This window comes from Delphinus delphis, chromosome Y (genome assembly GCF_949987515.2).
Source record: "Delphinus delphis chromosome Y, mDelDel1.2, whole genome shotgun sequence".
Classification (NCBI taxonomy): Eukaryota; Metazoa; Chordata; class Mammalia; order Artiodactyla; family Delphinidae; genus Delphinus; species Delphinus delphis.
Window position 1 is genome coordinate 2,563,134 of NC_082705.1, and position 16,309 is coordinate 2,579,442.

A 16,309-nucleotide genomic window follows, 5' to 3' on the forward strand; every position below is an offset into this window, starting at 1 on the left:
TCTTATGGCTGTTAGTGTGTGCCTTATGTATTGAGGTGCTCCTATGTTTGGTGCATAAATATTTACAATTGTTATATCTTCTTCTTGGATCGATCACTGGATCATTATGTACTGTCCTTCTTTGTCTCTTTTAATAGTCTTTATTTTAAAGTCTATTTTTGTCTGCTATGAGAATTGCTACTCCAGCTTTCTTTTGATTGACATTTGCATGGAATACCTTTTCCCATCCCCTCACTTTCAGTCTGTATGTGTCTCTAGGTCTGAAGTGGGTCTCCTGTAGACAGCATATATATGGGTCTTGTTTTTGTATCCATTCAGCCACTCTGTGTCTTTTGGTGTGAACATTTAATCCATTTACATTTAAAGTAGTTATCGATATGTATGTTCCCATTTCCATTTCTTAATTGTTCTGGGTTTGTTATTGTAGGTCTTTTCCTTGTCTTGTATTTCTTGCCTAGAGAAGTTCCTTTAGCATTTGTTGTAAAGCTGGTTTTGTTGTGCTGAACTCTCTCAGTTTTTGCTTGTCTGTAAAGCTTTTAATTTCTCCATCAAATCTGAATGAGATCTTTGCTGGGTAGAGTAATCTTGGTTGTAGGTTTTTCTCCTTCATCACTTTAAGTATGTCCTGCCACTCCCTTCTGGCTTGCAGAGTTTCTGCTGAAAAATCCACTGTTAACCTGATGGGGATTCCCTTGTGTGTTATTTGGTTTTTTTCCCTTGCTGCTTTTAATATGTTTTCTTTGTATTTAATTTTTGACAGTTTGATTAATATGTGTCCTGTCGTGTTTCCCCTTGGATTTATCCTCGATGGAACTCTCTGTGCTTCCTGGATTTGATTAACTATTTCATTCCCCATATTATGGAAGTTTTTAGCTATAATCTCTTCAGATATTTTCTCAGTTCCTTTCTTTTTCTCTTCTTCTTCTGGGACCCCTATAATTCGAATGTTGGTGTGTGTAATGTTGTCCCAGAGGTCCCTGAGACTGTCTGCAATTCTATTCATTCTTTTTCTTTATTCTGCTCTGCAGTAGTTATTTCCACTACTTTATCTTCCAGGTCACTTATCCATTCTCCTGCCTCAGTTATTCTGCTATTGATCCCTTCTAGAGTATTTTTAACTTAATTTATTGTGTTTTTCATCATTGCTTGTTTCTTCTTTAGTTCTTCTAGATCTTTGTTAAATGTTTCTTGCATTTTCTCTATTCTATTTCACAGATTTTGGATCATCTTTACTATCATTATTCTGAATTCTTTTTCAGGTAGACTGCCTATTTTCTCTTCATTTGTTAGGTCCGGTGGGTTTTTACCTTGCACCTTCATCTACTGTTTTTCTGTCTTCTCATTTTGCTTATCTTCCTGTGTTTGGGGTTTCCTCTTTTCAGGTTGACGGTTCATATTTCCCATTGTATTTGGTGTCTCCCCCCAGTGGCTAAAGTTGGTTCAGTAGGTTGTGTTGGCCTCCTGGTGGAGGGGACTAGTGCCTGTTTTCCCGTGGATGAGTCTGTATCTTGTGTTTCTGGTGGGTAGGTCCACGTCTGGTGGCGTGTTTTGGGGTGTCTGTGGACTTATTATGATTTTAGGCAGCCTGTCTGCTAATGGGTGGGGTTGTGTTCCTGTCTTGCTAGTTGTTTGGCATAGGGTGTCCAGCACTGTAGCTTGCTGGTCGTTGAGTGAAGCTGGGTGTTGGTGTTGAGATGGAGATCTCTGGGAGATTTTTGCCGTTTTATATTATGTGGAGCTGGGAGGTCTGTTGTGGACCTGTCCTGAAATTCGCTCTCCCACCTCAGAGGCACAGCCCTGATACCCGGCTGGAGCACCAAGAACCTGTCCTCCACACGGCTCAGAAAAAAAGGGAGAAAAAATAGAAAGAAAGAAAGAAAGAGAGAGAGAGAGAAAGAAAGAAAGGAAGAAAGGGGATAAAATAAAATAAGATAAAATAAAATAAATGTATTAAAATACAAAAATAATTATTAAGAAAAAAATTTTTAAGTGAAAAAAACAAAACAAAAACGGAAGGACAAATGGTGAAAGCAAAGCTATACAGACAAAATCTTACACAGAAGCATATACATACACACAAAAAGAGGAAAAGGGGAAAAAATCCTAAATCTTGCTCTCATAGTCCACCTCCTCAATTTGGGATGATTCGTTGTCTATTCAGGTATTCCACAGATGCAGGTACATCAGGTTGATTGTGGAGCTTTAATCCGCTGCTCATGAGGCTGCTGGGAGAGATTTCCCTTTCTCTTCTTTGTTCTCACAGCTCACAGGGGCTCAGCTTCGGATTTGGCCCCGCCTCTGCGTGTAGGTCGCAGGAGGGCGTCTGTTCTTAGCTCAGACAGGACGGGGTTAAAGGAGCCGCGGATTCTGGGTCTCTGGCTCACTCAGGCCAGGGGAGGGAGGGGCACGGAGTGGTGGGCGGGCCTGCGGCGGCAGAGGCCAGCGGGACGTTGCACCAGCCTGCGGCGCGCCGTGCGTTCTCCCGGGGAAGTTGTCCCTGGATCCCGGGACGCTGGCAGTGGCAGGCTACACGGGCTCCCGGAAAGTGGGTGTGGATAGTAACCTGTGCTTGCACACAGGCTTTTTGGTGGCGGCAGCAGCAGCCTTAGCGTCTCATGCCCGTCTCTGGGGTCCGCGCTGTTAGCCGCGGCTCGCGCGCCTCTGGAGCTCCTTTAAGCAGCGCTCTTAAACCCCTCTCCTCGTGCAGCAGGAAACAAAGAGGAAAGAAAAAGTCTCTTGCCTCTTCGGCAGGTCCAGACTTTTCCCCGGACTCCCTCCTGGCTAGCCGTGGTGCACTAACCCCTGCAGGCTGTGTTCACGCCGCCAACCCCAGTCCCCTCCCTGTGCTCCGACAGGAGCCCGAGCCTCAGCTCCCAGCCGCACCCACCCGGGCCGGTGAGCAGACCAGCCTCTCGCGCTGGTGAGTGCCAGTCAGCACCGACACTCTGTGCGGGAACCTCCCTGCTTTGCCCTCCGCACCCCTGTTGCTGTGCTCTCCTCCGCGGCCCCGAAGCTCCCCCCTCCGCCTCCCGCAGTCTCCGCCCGCAAAGGGGCTCCTAGTGTGTGGAAGCCTTTCCTCCCTCACAGCTCCCTCCCACTGGTGCAGGTCCCGTCCCTATTCTTTTGTCTCTGTTTTTTCTTTTTTTCTTCTGCCCTACCCAGGTACGTGGGGACTTTCTTGCCTTTTGGGAGGTCTGAGGTCTTCTGCCAGCGCTCAGTAGGTGTTCTGTAGGAGTTGTGTCACGTGTAGATGTATTTCTGGTGTATCTGTGGGGAGGATGGTGATCTCTGCGTCTTACTCTTCCACCATCTTCCTCAACTCCCCCTCTATTTCTTTTTAAACAGAGAGGACAAAGGAAAAAATTGCAAACCAATGATTTACCAGAACAGTTGGATTTAATCTTTTCTCATAAGCTTGGATGTGAGGTGAATTCCATGCTGGTGCGGAGAGGCTGAGCCTTTTGTATTATCACCTGAACCTACAGAGCTAAAGAAAGGCTGGTCTTTCTCACAGACAACAGGGTACAGGCCTTTGACCAAAGAAGGATATGACACACTCGGATTAATAACTCTTTATTAAGAATTCCAACTCCAAACATTAGAAAGCAGCAACAACAACAACAAAAAGTTCTCAGAAGAACTTAAGGCTCAGCGTTGGCCACAACTATGAGAGAAACAGAAATAGATTGACTTGACTGAGAATGAGGTAGGTGGGTGTAGAGGGGATCAGCGAATGGTGTATTGTACATAGGGGACCTCCACACCCTCGCCGCTCTCGTCGTTGCAGCACAGCTCAAGCACCAGTGCTTGAATGTGGTGTCCCAGCTTTTGCTTTGATACTCGTCTCACTATTGCTGTCATCCTGGGGTGAGGAAAAAGAGGGTCAGGGAAGTAGAAAGAGAGGAAAGGACTTACGGAGACAACTAAAGTAAGGAGAACAGTGAATATGAGTCGCATAGCTAGCTGATGCTTCCCACCCCAAGCAGGACCTGTTTCTGCCTTCCCACTGGCCCGACTCACGGCTGATCCAACTGTTCCTTGAGCTTGCTTGCTGTCATGAAAAAGGAGTAGAGCATGGATCTACCTTGGCACAGCATGGTGATCTCTAACTTGTGCTCTGTCTGAAGAGGGTGGAAAGGAGGAGGGGCAACAGTGTCACTGGGATGGACAGTACCAGTAACCTGGGCAACCAACACCACAGGTGCAGTGAGTCAAAGGGCCTTACCTTAAAGTAGTCAAGGAACTGCTTGAGGGTCATCTCTTCACCATTAGGCTGCAGCCCCTGTACCTCAAAGCGATCCCACAATGTCCACTGCTGGTTATAGTACTGTGGGACAAAGCACAGAGTAAAGCACAAAGAGTAAAACGGGAGCAAGCCCAGATCATATGCTCCTCTTTATTTCACAAACATGCCAGTTCCATTCCTACTTTGCACAGGTTCAACCAATGAACAAAGGATACACAAAATTAAAGAAAGCCTCTCACCTGGTATGATGAAAACCAGAGCCAGATACACACAACCTCTACACACACACACACACACACACACACACACACACACACACACACACACACACACACACACACGTCCTAAGGCAATAAGACAGATAACAAGAAAAAGACAGGAGAAAAGTGAGAAACAAAGCTCAATTACTTACCATGTCCATTCCACTCACCCTGATATCCCAAGGCCGGAACAGAAACTGTCGATTCAGATTGGATTTTTCTATGGTGTCCATGTCTGTAATGGTGACTGCCCCGCCCTCCCCGCAGCCTAGCCCAATCATGGCAAAGTTCTTGAGCAGCTCACAGCCAACGGCCCCCACACCCACCTGGGAGGTGGCCAAGAAGAGAGGCAGAAGATGGTTAGGGTCACTGGCCTAACAAAGCCACTCACCAGTCCTCACTCCCCCTGGAGACGGCAAGAGGGGGTAAGAGGATCTACTACTGCATATTTAAGTCCCAGGGCCATAAAAATCCATGGTCATCTAAGGAAAGAGGCACAAGACTGGGGAATAAAGGACCTGGTATGAAGAAAATGGAGAAAGGGATGAGATGAGGGTACAACCAAACACCCTCCCTTGTAAGCCAAAAGGAGACTCCAGAAGAGGTGGCCAGAGGCTAGGGGACATAAAGGTAGCTTTTGACCAAAAGGATCTCTCAGCAAGAAGTATCTCTGCTTGCCCAGCTTCTCTTGCAGGCCGGAGCCAAATACAGCCACCTGCCCATCATAACGGTTCTGGCACTGAGTCATGTGAAGAGAAGAGAGGGTTAGAGAAAAGGCACCTTAAAAAGAACCACAATAATGCCTTCTCCATGGGCCCCAATCACATACTGGAAGGCACGTGTCCTCTGTAAAGGCCTCTTGGTCCTCAGGGAGACACTCAATGGCATCAAAGTACAGCCACTGCATAACAGGCATAAACTTTCCAGAGCAGGCCTGAGGAGGGGGTAAGAAAGAGGAAGTGATCACTGGTTAATCAGAGCTGGACAGCAAGCAGCAGGGCCAGGAAGGAACCTGGCCCACTCCCAGCACTGTCCTTCTCCACTCGCACTGACCTTCATAACCTCCTGGGCAGCCACGCCCCCAATGAAGGAATTTATGAGTGCCAGATCCCCAGCAGCCATGTAAGCCAGCTTCCGGATGAGGTCTTCATCCAGACTCTTTTGCTGCACTGCTGGCAGAGCTCGAGCATTCACAGCCTGTGCTAGGGTCACCAGTTCCGTTGCATCCTCCTGGAAGGAGAAAAAGAACAATCACACCGCTGTGGGGAGAGGGAGAGGTAGAAAAACTAAATAGATGAAGAGGCATAGTGGAGCTTTGGTTCAAGGACCTGGCTGGCTTGCCCACCCATCTACCTCATTGTGGGGCCGAGGGGGCTGGCCATGCTGGGCACAGAACTGGTGCAGGGCCTGGAAGCCAATGTGCAGCTGAGGAGGGCGAGAATACTTGGCAAAATCTGTTATCACGAAGTCTGGCTCTGCCAGTGAGGTGGGCAAGGATTTCTGTGGAGAGCAAGATATCAGAATGAAAAAAGTAAAAAACGTAGAGATGCCTGGAACCCTACAGCACACCCTCCTGCTCATACTCACAAAGCTTATCTCCTTAGTTACTTTGATCTGACTGACAACGCCTCCACAGACATAGTCAGAGAAATTGGAGGTATCACAGATACTAAAAGTGTAGGGACCTGGGGGATGAACAGAATGAAGGGTTATCTGTCAATTCATTCCTTCCCAAGACCAACAGCACTATCAAAACAGGCATGGGAAAACCTCCCACTCCCTTCCTCCCCTAACCCCCTCCCCCATACAGTGGGAGTTTGGAGTTAACAGATGTAAGCTATTATATACAGAATGGATAAACAACAAGGTCCTACTGTAGAGCACGGAACTCTGTTCAGTATCCTGAGATAAACCATCATGGAAAAGAATATGAAAAAGAATGTATATATAGATAACTGAGTCCCTTTGCTGTAAAGCAAAAAGTAACACAACATTAAACATTAAATCAACTATCCTTCAACTAAGAAATATAAATAAGGTATAGTACATCATAAAAAAAACAACAAAAACACAACGCTGATTTCTTCAGACAGCACAGGTACCCTATGTCTAAATGCCACTCTAGAGAAAAAGAAGTAAGCCCTGAAAGGATCCAATGGCAGCTACATAATTTCTCTAGAACAAACTCAAAAATAGTAAAGGAACACAAAACACAACTCCAAAAAACTAACATTCACAATTACCTTCCATCCATCAAAACTTACCAGAACACGGATCTGTGGCTTTAGTTTTCATCAAATTTGTAAATTTTTGGCCATTATTTCTTCAAAACCTCTTTCGGCCCACCCCTTTGTTGGGAATTTCTTTGACATGTGAAATATATTTATAATAGTTGTTTTAATGTTCTTGACCAGTGCTCTGACATAACAGATGTGATTAACAAAATTAACACACAAGAAAAAATCAGGAGATTTAACAAAGTAGAAGAAACTATCCGAAATACAACGAAGAGTGGGAGAAAAAGACAAAAGAGTCAAGTGGCTTAATATACATGTAATTCGAGTTCTGGAAAGAGATAATGGGGTGGCAGTGAGCTGCGAAAGTAATATTTTCAAAAAAAATTATGGCCAGAAATTTTCCCAATTTGATAAAACTATAAACCCATAGTTAATATAAATTTAATAACTGCAAAAGAGACATGGAGAAAACTATACTAATGTATATCATAATCCCATTGATTAAGATCAGTGATAGAGAAAATAAGCACATTAGATACAGAAAAACAAGGATAAGAATAGTAGACTTCCTGTGGAAAATAAGGCAGGAAAGACAATAGAGCAGTATCTTTAAAGCAATGAAATCTAAAATGCTACACTCTGTAAAAACAACTTTCAAAAACACAGGCAAAATGAGATTTCAAGCATTAAAAAGCTAAAAGAATCACCACCAGCAGATCCCATTCCACAACATACATTAAAGGCTTTCTTTGGCAGAAGAAAAATGGCATCAGATGCAAATGTAGAGCCACAGAAAAGTATACTGGAAATGGTGATTATGTGGGTAAAAACAAACTTTCTTAAATCTTTTCAACAATATAACTGTGAAGTCAAAAATAATGTATTGAGAAGTTTATGGCATACACAAAATATACGACGACAGCAAATGGTGAACCAGAAAGTGGAAATATTTTGTTGTAAGTTTTTCTTTAATATGTGCGGTGATGAAGTATTACTTAGAGATTGTTATACTATACATTCTAAAACGGTTTAAAGAAAGAAAGAGATATAGTCAATGGGCCAAAAAATAATAATGGAATCAAATACTAGTGGTATAAACCTTTCCTGCCTGTAGCTCAGTTCACATGTCTTTATTAAGGCTACCTGGACACATCTCTTCTAAGTCCCAAGTCAGATTTCAGAGAGGCATCTCCTCTTGGACTTTGGTACAAGTCAAGACTACAGATATGTGTCACCTCTTGGGCTGTGGGTCAGCCCACACCACAGGGACAATTCTCTCTTTGATCTGGGCAACCATTTCTTGCCCCACCAGTCTTGGCATACCCAGGACTTCGATCTCTAGGGGAGAGATGCCATTGAGTTCATTCATGCCCTGAACTTCCATGAAGGAGACGAAGTCACCGCTCTCAAACCCGTGTCAGGCCTCATCCAGGCAGGTTACAACACCAGGGTTGTCCTGGTTGGAAGAGAAGTAAAGAAAGCCTCAGAGGTAGGATCAGGGTACCAGGAGCATAAAGGAGGACTATGGCTACCCACATGCCTGCCAGAACCCCTGGGGCCAATCTCCTTACCTTGGTAACCATAGAAATCATAGCACTGAGAGGCTGCTCCCCATTGGAATCCGTCAGGATCATCTCCTCTCCAAAGTCACAGAACAACTGCCTGTAAAAGGACACAACAGGACTGGTGCCTGAGACCCTTAGACATAGTGAATACTTCCTAAGAAAGCTTAGCCATCACTGCCCACAATCAGTGCTCGTGCCAACTGGGGAGAGGTGAACATGGAGAATGGAAAACCTGGTGGGCTGAGAGTAGCATTACAGCACTGGGAACCAGGGGGTCTTAGCCTGGGGCCTGGGAGGAGCTGGGGATAAAGGCAGAAGCAGGCACTCACCCAAACAGACCCCGAGTGTCTGCCACGACCAGCTTGATTCCACGGCTGTGACAAAACTCACCCACCCGCAGCTGGTCCTCCAAAGGAGAGTCGGTAAGGACCACCACCTGTAACAAGAAGGAAGCTCATGCAAAGGGACTGGCATTGGGGTGAAGGGAAATAAGAAAATAAAGGAGAAAGGCAGGCCAGGGGTTGGCAGAATGTCAGGACTAAAGCTTACTGGTTCAGACCTTTTCTACAAATATTTACAAAGTATGCATGTCATACTCAGTGAGGGTAAAACTCAATGAAGAGAACTATGAAACCCCACACTATGACAAGAAAAGTAAAGCAGTATTAGGAGGACGGAATTTGAAGACCAACTAATTCACTTATTTGAAAAACACCCATTCCTGCCTGCCTACAACCCTGCATGTCCTGGGAGTCAAACAACGGGTCACAGTCTGTTCCCAGTTAAAGTTTGGGTTTATCCCCAAATCCTACACTCATCTGCTTCAATTCTCAAATAAAACAAAACAGAACAAAGCAAAGCCTGCTCAGCGATGATTTGTAGGGAATCTTTGAATTCCCTTCCTTATTCACCAGGATAAGTTCCTACTGCTGCATCAGGAGTTCCAGTGCCCAAGTTCTCTGGGAAACCCCAGGGCAAGCACCCACAGGGCTGGTCCATTAAATAAATACTGAGCAAACCAACCAGGAAAAGGATCTGAGAGTGTAAGTCAGGAGGCAGGGTGATGCTGCAACGTACCTGGAAACCACTAAGGAAGTCATCAACAAGGGCCCCAGTGTAGGTGGTGACGGGCACATAGCTGTTGAGTTCAGCAAGGTGGGGCTGTGATGCCTCAGCCCGGTTCTTACCGATGTCCTCCTCCCTTAGGCAGAACTACAAGGAGGTACAAGAAGGAAAGAAGTGAAGTGAATGCAGACACCAGGGGGTTTGGTGCTTGGGCAAGGAGAAGGGATCCAGGAACAGGTACCTGGGATGAGAGGTCAGCCCACTGGGCAGTGCCCTGGTCATGGAGGGTGACAGCTTTGACCCCACCAAGGATGATGTTCTTCGCAATCTCCACCCCTAGGCCCCGAAGGCCCGACACCAGCACAGTGGAAGTCTGGAGATGCTTCATAGCCTCATGGCCCAGGACATACCTGCCAGATTTGAAGGAGACTCTAGGTCAGGGCTTGGCCCACCCAACTCTATCCTCTCTGTGCCCCCCTCCTGCTTCGCATTCCCAGGCTCAGCCATACTCACAGCTGCCGGGAGTAAAGACCCTCATCTATGTCTGTTGCACTGCCTGTTTTTGGCATTCCCTAGGAATGGAGGGGAAAAGAGTTTCAGCAAGACAGCAAAAAAAAAAAAAAAAAAACGCTTAAATAAGAGGTACTTTCCCACCAACCACAATACCATCCCACCTCCAAGATTTAGGGAAAAGACACTCACGTTGGTCGGTTCTGATGGCACTTTGAACATTACAGAACACGCAGAAGGGCAATCAGAACTTGCTTTTGGATCAGGCCCAGACATACAACGTTTCTTCAATAGTGGCAAAGTGGACATCTTTAGACAAAGGAGCCAGATACGGGGAGGCTTTTCTCTTTTGTTAGTGGTAACTCTGGTGGAGAGAAAGACTTAAGTACTAGCATCCTCATTTCAAGAACGGAAACATGAAGACATGCTAGGTACTAGAGCTACTCTGAGAGGGAGGAAAGAGGAGGCTGAGCTCAGACAGTTCCTTTTCCCTAGGAATGGAGGATAAAAAGTTTCAGGAAGATAACAGACTAAAAGACTGAGTGAGCAGACACTGGCTAGATTGAGAAGTCTGGCTGGGCTTCTGTGACTAATGATGCAGAGCACCATGCAGGCTGAACAGATGCTGAGAAGGGGATCTAGTATGATGGAAGTGTGCTGGGGGAGGGGTTGTATGATAACGATATAGGGGCCTATGAGGCTGAAAGCAGAAGTTGAGGGCTTGTGAATGAAGATATTGGCAACTGGAAAGGCCCTAGGGGAGACTATAAGGCAAGATGTGGAGTAACAGGATCTTAATAGAAGGTGGGAAAACCTGTTTGCTTTTGAATGCACAGGTAGAGCCCTGGGCAAGACTGTGAAGGTGAGTCTCTGATAGGGCTGGTGAGAACCAAAATTTGAAAGGGTCTATCAAATACTGGTGCAGGGAAGGATGTCTGCCAGATTATGTATCTGAAGAATTCCTACCTGGTATCTGGTCCCCCGGGAGCTTCTGAGAGAAGATACTTGGGATTATCTGCAAAGAATTCTGAGACGATGAAGAGGGGGGTATTTTCTAACAGCAGATATTGGGTTAGTAGTAAAGCATTTTAGTGAAGGACAAAGTTGGATTCGGAGGTGTTTTTGATGGAAAATTATAAAATGGAGTTTGGGAAGGTCGACGACTAAGTAGAAATGCTGGGTGTAGGAGCACTTCTTGAAGATGCCATAGGAAGGAAGGTCTTCAACGGCACGTAATAAAGGTCTATAAAGGGAAATGCTAAAACTATATATATATATATATATATATATATAAAGTAGAAATGCTGCGTACAGAGTGATCTCTGACAGATGAGACTACCAGGGTGAGATGTGAGGAAGGGGTCTCTGAGAACGAGTCAGGGTCTGTGGTATTCCATAGTGTTGTACTTTTTTAGCTCTGAAAGGTGATTAGGAGGAGGAAAAAAGGGAGTGAAGTGTGAGTAAAGATGTTAAGAGAAAGGTCTCTTTTAGGGAAATGAGAGGGAAACAGACATTGTCAGGGCTCCGGTTCCTCTTGGAAGCTGTGAGGATAGTAATTTTGGTTTAAGGTCTTCAATGTAATACACTGACTGGGAATATTGAATCTGGTGCTATAACAAGCTAGACCTGTGAAGGAATAAGGTTCTTGGCTAGAATTGTTGGACCCGAGGCTCTAAAGGTAGGAACTGGGCCTCCGGATCCCTGAGGTCAGATTTCAGAACACAGGCAAGACAGAGTAACATCGGCTCCGCCCCAGCATCCGCCCCAATGCCGCCTCTCCAGCCCAGTTAGCCACCTCCAAGACCCTCCCGAAAAGCCTGCCCGGGGAGAGGTGCCGAGAAAGGCCGTTTGTTACAAATGCCCGTTCCCAGGGTCGCTCCGCCGCCAACTCCATGTGGAGCCGAAGCCAAGCCCGGCCGCCGCCCTCTTTTTACTCCTCCTCCCCCGCCGGCTGGCTGGAGGAGAGCTGCGGCCGCCGCAGGCTTACCCTCTTCCACTGACCACGCCTCCTTTACCTCAACCGCCGACATAAAATGGCGGCCGCTGAGCCGGAAGCCCAAACAAAAAGTTTGGTCCTGCTCGCCGTCGCACCGGTAGTGAATCACTGGTGACGTCAGCAGCCCCTGGGAGACTCATTACTGAGTTCTGCCGTGTGCTGACGGCAGAAGGAAGACAGCTCCACCTAGTGGCTGCATTCAGTAAAATGGGTATAAACTGAAACACGCGTAGTTACATCGCTGAATCACTCTGAGGGAAGACAGCAAGCTAGAGAAGTCAAGACTTTTGTTCTCGAATTACACAAGACACTAGGTGTTAAGGGACTTCCTGAGTAGAAGTCCGTGCCGAAAGAGACTTGCAACAGAGGCATATGAAAGCAAACGGGTGCTAAAGTTTCCCGGAACTGCTTATGATTCTTCTTAACAGCACATATTTTAAGCATTTAAAATTTCTACTCTGCCACCTGAGCGCTCTGATTTCCGTTACTCACTCTTGAACTTAATAAGTGACTAGGGACCAATGCCTCACTGTCCTCTTCTATACAACTGTGATAACAGCAGCCACCTGATATGGTCAATATGTTATGAAATTTGAAATATTATGTACATGGAAATAAGATAAAATGAATACTCACTATTGTGTAAAAAGTTTACAGCAATGCTGTCTATGCACTAGACACTAAATGTTAAGTTTAAATATTCACGTAATATTTATATATGAATACACATTTTTCCTGTTAATATGAAATTGATTATGGGTGAAGATATACCCAGGCACCAGAGGAACTTCCATTTGGGGACATTATTTCATAATGAGGCCTTGAAACACCCTTCCACAGTGACCCTGAAAGCATAATGCTAATGTTACCAGTGCCCATGAACTAAGAAAAACACAATACCAAGTCATCACAGGCACCACCATTTAACAAACCTCCTGATACACAGTAAGCACCCAATGCATTTCTATTGAATAATGATAAGATATGACATTAACTGATTGCTAATATACAGTACACCTGTGTCTTTGACATTTTGCCGCTGGCATGCTCAGAAAAACATCTGGTAGAGTACACTGTAAAAGGATCTGGTCCCATGCTTTTATTTGTGGAAATTCTGATTACGAATCCAACTTCTTTATTACAGGTCTATTCAGATTTTCTAGTTTTTTACTTCGTTTTAGTCACTCTGTTTTTCCACTGACTTGACTATTTCATATAGTCAAAAGTAATGTCCAAGCGAATTCCTAACAATTCTCTTTATTTCTGTATGGTTTCATAGCCATTTTATCTTATTCATTCAGGTTTCGCTAATGGAGTCGTCTCTCTCTCTCTCTCTCTCTCTTCATCAACCTAAGGTTTTTCAATTTTAATAATCTTGTCACAGAACCAACTTTGGGTTTTTGTTGACTTTCTTTATGCTTTTTCTATTTATATTATTTTATTTATTTTCATACTAACCTTTCACAAAGTGAAAGGTTATTTTCCTCCTTCACTTTGCTTTGGGTTAGACATTTTTTCCAGTTTCTGAACTCTTTCTTCCTTTTTATGTAGGCTTGCATATGTGTGTGTGTGTGTGTGTGTGTGTGTATATATATATATATATTCCTCTGGGTTCTGCTTTTGCCGAATCCCATGTTTTGGTATGTTGTGTTTTCATTTTCATTCACTTCAGAGGATTTTCTAATATCCCTTGGACACTCTTTGACTCATTGATTACTTAGGAATACGTTGTTTAATTTCCACATATTTACAAGTTTTCACAATTTCCTCCCATTATTGATTTCCCATTATTCACTCCTTTATGGTCAGAGAACATATTTGGTGTGATTTAAATTATTGACACTTGTTTTATGGCCTAACGTGAAGTCTACCCTGGAGAACATTCCTAGTTAACTTGAAAAAAGAGTTTATTCTCCTGTTCTTGGTTGGAATGTTCTGTACATGTCTGTTAAGTCCACTCGGTTTATATTATAGTGTTGTTTAGGTCTTCTCTTCCCTTGGTGATCTTATGTTCTGTCATTTATTTGGATATACTGTTGAACCTATTTATTTCTCTCTCAAGTTTTGTCAGTTTTTGATTCAGGTATCTGGAACTTTTTTGTTAGGCGAGCATATGTTTATAATTCTTATGTATTTCAACAGATTTACCCCTTTATCAATAATATATTATTAATCTAATATAATAATATAGTAATATATACTGTCATTTTTCTCAAAATTTTTTATTTAAAATCTGTTTTGTCTGCCATTAGTAGTCACTATAGCTCTTTTTTGGTTATTGTTTGCATGAAACTTTTCTTTGCAACTTTTTATTAAAATCTATTTGTTTCACTTTAAGGTTTGTCTCTTTGACAACATGTAGTTGGTCATGTGTTTAGAAAATCCATACTGCAATCTGCTTTTTAATTGGACATCTTCTAGTGTACCATTTTCATGGTTATTTGTTATTTCTTTTACTATATACATTTTAGAGTCATCTCATTAGTGGTTGCTCTGGAGTTGTTATAAATTAAACTGACAGTTTCTAACAACCTAGTTCAGATTAATACCAACTTAATTTCAAAATATGAATTTTTGCTTTTATGTAGTTTATCCCCCTTTTCCATGTGTTGTTTTTATCATAAATTACATCTTTATACACTTTATACATCAGAACCAATTAATAATTTTTTCCTATGGAGTTGTGTTTTAAATCTGGTAAGAGAAAAAAAGTAACTGCATTAGTTTACTATTTTTGCTGTAATATATCTCTGGAAATTCAGTGCTTTAAAGCATTACAAATTGTTCTCTTACAATCCTAATTGTTAGATGTCCCAAATCCATTTTACTTGTCTAAAGTCAACATGCTGGCAGGACTGTGTCCATCTGGAGGTTCTGCAGGGATAATATATTTCCTTGCCCTTTTTCTGCTTAGTGGTTGCCAGTATTCCTAGGCTAGTAACCCCTTCTACTATCTTCAAATACATCACTTCATTATCTACTTCTGTCATCACACTGGCTTCTCCTCTGACTCCAACATCTCTTGCATTCCTCTTATAGGAAATATTTTGATTAGATCCACCCAAGATAACCCAAGACAATTTCCCATCTGAAGACTCTAATTGGATCATGTATGCAAAGTTTTCTGCATAAAATAACATACATGTCCTGGGGATTAAAATGTGGGCATATTTTGGGACTATTATTCAGACTACAATCATACAAACAAAAAATTCGTTTAAATTATCCTCTGTATTTACCTATATAATTATTTTACTGATGTTCTTTCTTTCTCTCGATTTGAGTTAATATCAAAGGGTCTTTCAGGGCTTCCCTGGTGGCGTAGTCGTTGAGAGTCCGCCTGCCAATGCAGGGGACACGGGTTTGTGCCCCGATCCGGGAAGATCCCACATGCCACGGAGCGGCTGGACCGGTGAGCCGTGGCCGCTGAGCCTGCGCGTCCAGAGCCTATGCTCCGCAACGGGAGAAGTCACAACAGTGAGAGGCCCACGTACCGCAAAAAAAAAAAAAAAAGGTCTTTCATTTCAGTTTGGACTCCCTCCAGGAACTATCTCATCTTGTACGGCACATAGTTAGCAATAAATCCTCTCCGTTTTTTGTTTATCTGGAATTGTCCTAATTTTGTCCTCATTTTCAAAAGATGGTTTTGCTGGATATAAAATTCTTGGTTGATACTTCTTTGTTGTTTTGTTTTTGTTTTTTCTTTTAGCACTATGAATGTCATCCTAGTGTCTTCTGCCCTGCATGGTTTCTGATGAGAAATCTTTGTTTTTGGTCTAATTGAGAATCTCTTACATGTGATGGGTTGCTTCACAGTGCTTTCACAATTCTCTCTTGGTTTTTGGCTTTCAGCAGTTTGATTATGACATGCCTTGGTATGGATCTCTTTGAGTAATGCTGCTTTGAGTTTGTTTAGCTGGTTGAATCTGTATATTGATGTTTTGCAACAAATTTGGGATGTTTCTTGGCATTACTTCTTCAAAATTTCTTTCTGCTCCTATAATTGTTTTGGCAACTCCCCAGGGTAAAGTTCATTTGCACTGGGTGAGCTCCAAATTATGTCAAATATAGACAGTCTTGCAAATTGAGTCTCCCAAGGAACAAATCAGACACATCAGATAATGACTAATCTTTGGAGGTAAGGTTCTGAAAGAATTCTCACTTTGTTCTCCTCCTTCTGGTGGCTACTGGGATGCAAAAGGAATGCACACTATTTCAAAGTGTACCATTATTAAGCTGGAAAACAAGAGGATGGGATTGGGACAATTTAAAGTCTCTAGAGCTTGCTGATCTTACCAAGATTCAGTCATTTTTAAACACATAAATACTCCCCTAGTTCCTGTGAAATTTTGTCAATTTCCAGAGTTCTGAAAAAGTTGAGTCTGACAACTTTGTAGTTTTGTAATGTAGAGAATTTTTGGAGGGCCTTA

General features: G+C 43.4%; 1 protein-coding gene across 1 annotated transcript; it reads right to left on the reverse strand.

Annotated features, from left to right (window-relative positions):
* Positions 1–3,557: 3,557 nt before the first annotated feature.
* Positions 3,558–11,848, reverse strand: LOC132419244 (ubiquitin-like modifier-activating enzyme 1). The gene is given in 17 exon segments (XM_060003235.1): positions 3,558–3,862; positions 4,021–4,121; positions 4,226–4,327; positions 4,677–4,880; positions 4,988–5,245; positions 5,336–5,440; positions 5,560–5,736; positions 5,860–6,006; positions 6,094–6,191; positions 8,067–8,199; positions 8,315–8,405; positions 8,638–8,744; positions 9,386–9,520; positions 9,615–9,783; positions 9,887–9,945; positions 10,076–10,247; positions 10,850–11,848. Coding segments are annotated over 16 exon segments (2,139 nt in total). The 5' UTR covers positions 10,193–10,247; positions 10,850–11,848; the 3' UTR covers positions 3,558–3,726.
* Between the last annotated feature and the right edge of the window lie 4,461 nt (positions 11,849–16,309).